This window comes from Salvia splendens, chromosome 7 (genome assembly GCF_004379255.2).
Source record: "Salvia splendens isolate huo1 chromosome 7, SspV2, whole genome shotgun sequence".
Taxonomy (NCBI): domain Eukaryota; kingdom Viridiplantae; phylum Streptophyta; class Magnoliopsida; order Lamiales; family Lamiaceae; genus Salvia; species Salvia splendens.
Genome location: NC_056038.1, coordinates 8,062,454 through 8,070,219, shown reverse-complemented (window position 1 = coordinate 8,070,219; position 7,766 = coordinate 8,062,454). Strand labels below are relative to the sequence as shown.

Sequence of the window (7,766 nt, the reverse complement as noted above, 5' to 3'; positions counted from 1 at the left end):
GTATATCGGTCATCCCCGACATGGTTACCTTAATTGCGAGGGACATACGACAAGGTTAGTGACAAGATTGAAGTTGTACTAATAAAACTCTGGAGTATATCTAAAAGCTATAATAAAAATTTTGACTTTTGGATCACTGCAATAATATATACTATATCAATCATGGAGTAAGAGCACCCACAATGGCGGCGAGCGGACCGGCCAACGCCGGGAAAGGCGAGCGGACCGGCTAGCCGATTCCCGGCGTTGGCCGGTCCGCTCGCCGAACCATTGCAGCAGGCGAACGCCAAATCGGTGAAAAAAATGGCGAGCGCATGCCGATTCCCGGGCGCTCGCCGATGCGCTCGCCGATCGGCTGCCAGCCATTGCAGGCTCCCGATCGGCGAGCGATCTGCCAGCCGATTTTTTATTTTTTTTATTTAATTTTCGAAACACTATATATACGCGATTTGCACGTCATTTTCATTTGCACCACTTGTTTTAACGAGTTTTCTCTCTATCTTAATTTCTGTACAAGATCAACAACGCGAAATGAGTAACACGGATGGTGGTAGTGGTGGTAGTGGTGGGGATGCTGAGGAGTACGAACGGCGAATGAACGAAGAGTTGGAGGCCTATACGTCCCATGAGATAAACCGGCTGATACAAAGGGCCTTGCAGCCGGCGGTACCTCGACCTCGACCCGTTGTCCACTGTCGAGCAGTGATTGAGCGGGATCACGTAGCTGTACATCAGCGGCTATATGAAGACTACTTCGCACCGGAGCCGCGGTTTAACGCCAACCTTTTCAGGCGACATTTTAGGATGAGCAGAGCCCTGTTTATGCGTATTGTTGACTCTTTGGAGCGTCGATATGTGTGTTTCCGCTTCAGACATGATGCGGCTGGCAGACCCGGCCACACACCTATTCAAAAGTGCACTGCGTCAATCAGGCAGTTGGCCTACGGAGGCGCGACAGACATGTGGGACGTGTGCCTCCACATCGGTGAGACGACTGCCTTTGAATGTATGAAGTATTTCTGTCAGGGCGTGGTTGAAATATTCTGTGAACAGTACCTTCAAAGCCCTACCCCCGAAGACTGCCAGGAGCTGATGCAGATGCATAGGGAGAAGCATGGGTTTCCGGGTATGTTAGGCAGCATAGATTGTATGCATTGGGAGTGGAAGAACTGCCCCGCTGCCTGGAAAGGGTTCTACACGACCGGCTACAAGGGAAAGAATCTCACGATGATCCTCGAGGCCGTAGCTGATTACCGGCTGTGGATTTGGCATGCATATTTTGGGGTAGCCGGGTCGAACAACGACCTCAACGTCCTCAACTCGTCGCCCTTTTCAACGAGCAGTGCCACAGCGTCTGTCCGACCATCAGTTTTATAGCCAACGGGAACCAGCATGATATGGGCTACTACTTGGCGGATGAGATATACCCTAGGTGGCCCGTCTTTGTGAAGACGATCAGATGCGCATCAGATAAGAGGAAGGCCTACTTTGCGGAACGGCAGGAGTCGGCGCGCAAGGACGTGGAGCGCGCATTTGGTGTGCTCCAGTCTCGATGGGCGGCAATTAGGGGTCCAACGCGTTTGTGGCACGTCGAATGCATTGCTGATATAATGTACGCCTGTATTATCATGCACAACATGATTGTCAAAGATGAAGGTGTACAACTGACTAGTTGGGCCAACGACGATAATGAAACCGGTCCAAGCCACGGCGTGGCCCCCCAACGTACGAAGTGGTGTACCTCACGATGAAGCCGACCGCCTCCAAGCACATGCCGACATGCGCCAAGTGGAAGCTCATATTCGACTCCAAAAGGATTTAATTGAAGAGTTGTGGGCGCGGAGGACTGCACGGCGTTAGTTTTTTTTTAATTATGTAATTTATTTTAATGTACCTTTTCTTAATTTAAATAAAATTATTGCATTTTCAAGTATCTGTGTCGTAAGCTGAATTCCGTATTTAGTGTGATTGATATTTTTATAATTTTGTTTATTGTGGCTAGCCTATTGCTTGTCCAGTTGCTTGTCCTGATGATGTGGCAAGATGAGTTTTTAGTGCTGATAATATGGCATGAGGAGTTTGTGGCTAGGCTATGACTGGCCTATGCTCTAATACTCTTTACTATGCTAAAATTTAATGGTTCATACACTCAAAAAATATGCTCAGTTTGTCATTTGTATCTGTCCCAACAAGAATGTGCTCATTCTCATTTAGGAACTACTCTTTTCAACTTATTTACCACTGACATCTTTTATTGCACTAACCTACATATTCCTAACAAATTAGAATTTGATTTTATATTCCAAGTCCATATAAAGCGACCACACTCTTATAAAACATAGGTATTGATTCTGTAGTACACTGAATCTATTATCATCCACTGTTTACCCTTTAGTTCTCTAATAAATGCAGCAAATAAGCAATTTGGGACAAATAAAAGCTAAACAAATTGGTTTGATGTGACTAATTTTCAATCACTAGTGCATCAATTTTCCATCAGTACTTTTTGACACATTCCTAAATATGCCAAATCTATCAAACTTTTCCTCCCTTTCTCTCTCTCATCTCTTTTTGATTATTGCATTCAATTCAAGGGTAAGAACATCAATTCGCTCGAGGCCCAAACATTAATAAACTGATCCATCAAGCCCATTTCTGCGCGTTATTGAATCAGCGCACACAGCTGAAAAAACTAGAATTGCTTTTCGATGGAGGTTCGAGACGACGGCGATGCTCAATCGCGCCATCAGCAGGAGCAGCAATCGCCGCCCACAGCCTCCTCCAAGCAACTCCAGTCTTCTCCCAATCATATCGATACCAATTCCGTTACCCAAAGGTCCACTCTCGATTCCTTTTTTTCGAGTGTTCAAGTGCGTCTTCTCAATAATTTTCAATTTACGGGGAAGTCTTTTGTAAGGGATTTCGGGATTACTGCGTTTCTTTTTTGTAAAATTCTCAATAAAATGAATCGAGATGAGTGCTATTTTATCATGGGAATGTGTTTTGCAATTTGCAGGTTGCAAAAGGAGCTCATGGCTCTAATGGTATGTCCATTTCATATCAAACTTATTTTTTCATTTTTATCTCTGTGTGTTTCACACACACACTGACACAAGTAGAAGTTTTGTTCCTGATAAGGAGAAGGGAATTAAATTTTTTCTGTATAAGTGTTATGCTCTTATCATTTAATGATCAGTAGCTGATTTCATCACTCCTAGCTATTTTCTGCTTATCTTGCTAAATCTTAATTGATGCCATAAATACTTGTTAATTGGGTAATCAGTTGATGATTAGAAAAGTTAAGAGAGAACAAAGTAGAAGAGAGAATAAAGTAAGAGAGTAAAAGTGTGGTTTTTTTGCTAAAAAATGAAATGACTCAATTATAGTGGAAAGAGGGAGTATTTTGATGTTGATTGGATCCTTTTCTTTTAACAAGTTGATGCTGATAGGGAATTTTCTTTTCCTATAATGGATGTGCACTTAGTTTCCTTTAGTATAAATTTGGTAAAATCTAGATTTAGAGTTCATGTTCAACAACAATGGAACTACCAGCTTCACAATGAAGATACAGATCGTACATGTTGAATTTGAGTAACACTTGAAGAACATATTATTATTTCATGGAGACTTAAACCATCTATTGGGATAAGCCAAACAACTAATACTACAGGTTTTAGTTCAATTTAAACTTCTGAATGAATCATAGCACGCATTAAATATCTTATTTGCTCCATTTATATTCATTATTCAGGCAGATGCTTATCTTCCGGAATAAAAAAGTAATGGTGTTACATGAGGTAAAGCAATAGAGTTGATGTGTTACACTCATTTCTTCGTTTGCAGCATCTCTTAGTAACCTTGGCCCATTTTAGCTTGATGTTTAACAATCTGTAGTGCCAACCAGACATGCCGGTGCTCTGTTAAGTGGTATTTTGGTCTTCAATTGCTGTCTCTGATTGTGAACTTACATTACGTAACATAGATGACAGGTGGAGATCTGGGAGTATCTGCCTTCCCCGATGGGGATAGCATATTTGCATGGACTGGCACAATTGAAGGTGGTAAAGGAACTATGTATGATGGTCTGTCTTACAAACTTTTGCTGCGCTTTCCAGTAGATTATCCTTTCAAGCCTCCTCAAGTCAAGTTTGAGACGGCATGCTTCCATCCGAATGTTGATCAGTTTGGGAATATTTGTTTAGATATTCTTCAGGTAACCTTCTTGTTTGCTTATTGCATCAGTGCCAAAAATAACAGATTTCTTTGCTTTGTCCCAAATTGTCCGACTTGAATCCCTTGTAACAGGACAAGTGGTCTTCAGCATACGATTGCAGAACGATTCTCTTGTCTATACAAAGTCTACTAGGAGGTCATAATGGCATTGCTTTCTCAATTTTCTGCTGGTTCTTTTGTGGATGTATAGTCTTATCTTATGCTTGCATTGTCATGTGCAGAACCGAATACTGAGAGCCCTCTCAATGCTTCTGCTGCTTTACTCTGGAAGAACCAGGAAGGTTGGTTGCAATTGTCATTCCATTCTTGAACTCAACTCTGTTGTGGATAGTACTGCAAAATGCGGTTTATACAATTTTTGTTTGCAGAGTACAGAAAAACAGTGCGCAAACATTACATGGCTACTGGAGATTCATTGGAAAACTGACTAAAAATGCAGTAATAAACTTCATCAAGGAAGATCATAATCTATCACTGTGGAAATATTAGGCTTGGACAGTTATTTCTTTCATAGAAATGTTTTTTTTAATCCTTTTATTAGTAGATCAATGCTCATCAAATTGTAATCAAACCATGATTTTATTTGTGGCATCTGTATAATGTATGGATTTTCAAATTAAGCAGCTTCTGGGGGTTTAACTTTATCCAGGGTTTCTTGCAGCTATTTACTATGAATTGAGGTAGTGTGACATTTTTTAGTTCTGTGTTTGTCCAAGTCTTTTTCAGTTTTCATCTTGTGTGTCACTATCAAATATCAATAGCTATTTTTAGAGGTGGTTGAAGTGGAAACCAGAGATTACAGTCAAAATCTCAAATGAAGAGGAAGTTTAATTTGGTTTGATGGATTAAGCCTAGATAAGTATGATTACCAACATTTTTTCCCAATAATTTTTATTGGGAATATTATCAAAACAAAAATGCATCTTAATACAGAAATGCAATCCAAATCATGGCCCTAAGATTAGGCGAGCTGACTGTTAATAATTAACCAAAAATACATAAGGTCATTATTAATATATTTTCAGTCATTTTATAAAATTCAGGTTTGATGTCATTTTTAGATCATTTTAGGTCATCCTTTATTAAAATGATGTAAGAATAAATTTAAAATAATCTAAAAATTCCCTCCATATGATTTTGTTTTACTTTTTTGCATTAAGATTATAGATTATAATCCATCTTTATTGTATTCATTTGTATGATATTAATGTGTATTTACATGTAAATAAACATGAAAAGTACTGTTATGTGTCTGCTTCTCAGATTTATGGCATTAAAAAAGAAAGAGAGAGGGAGTATTGAGAGAATAATTTGGAAATTAACTAACTACTATGTATATTCTGGATTTAATTGAATTGATAAATGCGCGCCAGTCATTGCCGTCAATAACGGTAAACCGCTGACCTCATCCTGCACCACTAAGCACAGCTAAACAAAGGCAAAAATGGCGGGAAAGAGAAGGCTGACTCTCTCTCTCTATCTCTCTCTTCATTCCCCCAACAAATCTAGTATCGCCCTCAATCATCAAATACAAAAATTCAAACAAGATGAGCGTGTACCACATTCTGTTCCGGGTAGATTCCATCTGCAAGAAATACGAAAAATACGATATTGAGAAGCAGCGCGATCAGAATGCCTTCTCCGACGACGCCTTCGCCCACCTCTACTCCACCTTCGACTCCCAAATCCACCTCGCTCTCAAGGTTTCCCCATCAATTTTTTTTCACCATAAAAAAATCTTCTTTTACTTTCTTTCCAAATAAATTATTATTGGGATCTGATTTTCGTCTACAGAAATCGAAGTTTGCTGCGTATGAGACGGACAGGGCGACCGTGGTAGCGTTGTATGCGGAGGTGCGGCGCATCAAGGCCAGGCTCATGGATGAAGTGCCTAAGTTGAGGAAACTTGCTCAAAGGAAGGTTGCTTTTTTGTCTTAGCCTTTTTGTTCTGATTCTTGTAGTAACATCTTATGTTTGCCATTATAGAAAAGTGTTGAACATGCAATGCTGTTTTTGGACAAAATCAACAGGACAAAGGAAAAAAGAGATAAACGAAATTGATTGGATAATAATGCGTGGTGTCCCTCTTGTTTTTCTGATTTCACGTTGTTAACAGTAACATGTTTGAATCTTCATGAGTTTACTATATACCTTGTAAGATAACAAGAAATAAATTACTATACTATTACTATGTTAGCTCAAACAAAACAAGATTTCACCTAGAACAAAAGAGCAAGAGATGAAGAGGCCAAAAGCCTATATCGACTTGAAACAACAGCATTATGCTGCGATTCTATACGAATGCAGCATTAGTAGCTTAAGAGTAAGCATTGCAACCGCTGATTTGGATGATGATCTTCACTTCTGTACAGGTGAAAGGTATGTCTAAAGAAGAACAAGAAGCTCGCGTTGAGCTGGTTCTCACGCTTCCTGACAGAATCCAAGCGATACAGGATGGCAATAGAGGTGGTCCAGCCACAGAAATATTTGGTTCATCATCCAACAAGCACATCAAATTTGACTCTGGTGATTGCATTTGCCGTAGAATCTTCATTCATAGAGCTCTCTTGTCATCTTCTTATAACTTCCTCCTTTTTTAAATGTCAGATGGGAAAATGGATGATGGTTTCTTTGAACAATCGGAGGAATCGAGCCAGTTTAGGCAGGAATATGAAATGAGGAAAAAAAAGCAGGCTTGTAGTCTCTCCACTCTTTCTTGTTATTACATAGGAAAATAAAGCCATACGATGCAATCTTCTTCACGTGGTTTGATTCGTTCGTGTAGGATCAAGGTCTTGAGGTGATATCAGAGGGCTTAGATACATTAAAGAATTTGGCAAAGGATATGAATGAGGTCTACTCGGAGCTACCACTTCTTTTCCATGTTCTGCAGCTCAAAGAGAGACTAATACATATATGATTTGTGTGTGCAGGAATTGGATAGGCAGGTCCCCTTGGTTGATGAGATTGAAACGAAGGTTCGATTATTATCTGTTTTTCTATGGACAAGACAGTAGAGTATGCTCTAACATGATATTTTTGTTCAGGTAGATAAGGCATCAAGTGATCTCAGGCATACTAATGTCAGGCTGAAGGAGACACTTACAAGGGTATAATCAATTCATGTCCATACACCACGTAATATGTCGTGATCTTTTTGGAGTTTCTATTTATCAGAAACATGAAATTTGTGGCAGGTGAGGTCGTCTAGGAACTTCTGCATCGATATAGTTTTGATTATCATTCTTCTGGGAATCGCAGTCTATTTATACAAGTGAGCTAGTCTTATAGTCTAAGATAAATGCAAATTATATCGTTTCAACACATGTTGTTTACTACATAGTCAATTTATTTGACATTAAATGGTACAGTAACAGTTTTGTGTTTCTTTGATCAATGCAGTGTGTTGACCTGACCTATTAACCAAGACAGTGGTACTTGAAGACCTGGAGTTTCCTCTATCACATGTATGTTTAGTGTGTCAATTGTTATAAACATAATCATTCATTCCTAATCAATCTTGTTGGCACTTT

At 39.7% G+C, this 7,766-nt stretch overlaps 2 protein-coding genes across 2 annotated transcripts; both read left to right on the top strand.

Annotated features, from left to right (window-relative positions):
• Positions 1–2,517: 2,517 nt before the first annotated feature.
• LOC121742446 (probable ubiquitin-conjugating enzyme E2 C) lies at positions 2,518–4,877 on the top strand. The gene is made up of 6 exons (XM_042135581.1): positions 2,518–2,836; positions 3,017–3,044; positions 3,983–4,213; positions 4,306–4,369; positions 4,455–4,514; positions 4,602–4,877. Exons 1-6 carry the CDS (start codon positions 2,709–2,711, stop codon positions 4,658–4,660), a joined length of 570 nt encoding a protein of 189 aa, XP_041991515.1. The 5' UTR covers positions 2,518–2,708; the 3' UTR covers positions 4,661–4,877.
• Positions 4,878–5,724: 847 nt separating this feature from the next.
• LOC121811167 (syntaxin-71-like) lies at positions 5,725–7,759 on the top strand. The gene is made up of 9 exons (XM_042211964.1): positions 5,725–5,936; positions 6,028–6,153; positions 6,606–6,759; positions 6,841–6,926; positions 7,019–7,087; positions 7,167–7,211; positions 7,281–7,343; positions 7,431–7,507; positions 7,636–7,759. Exons 1-9 carry the CDS (start codon positions 5,781–5,783, stop codon positions 7,646–7,648), a joined length of 789 nt encoding a protein of 262 aa, XP_042067898.1. The 5' UTR covers positions 5,725–5,780; the 3' UTR covers positions 7,649–7,759.
• The last annotated feature ends 7 nt before the right edge of the window (positions 7,760–7,766 follow it).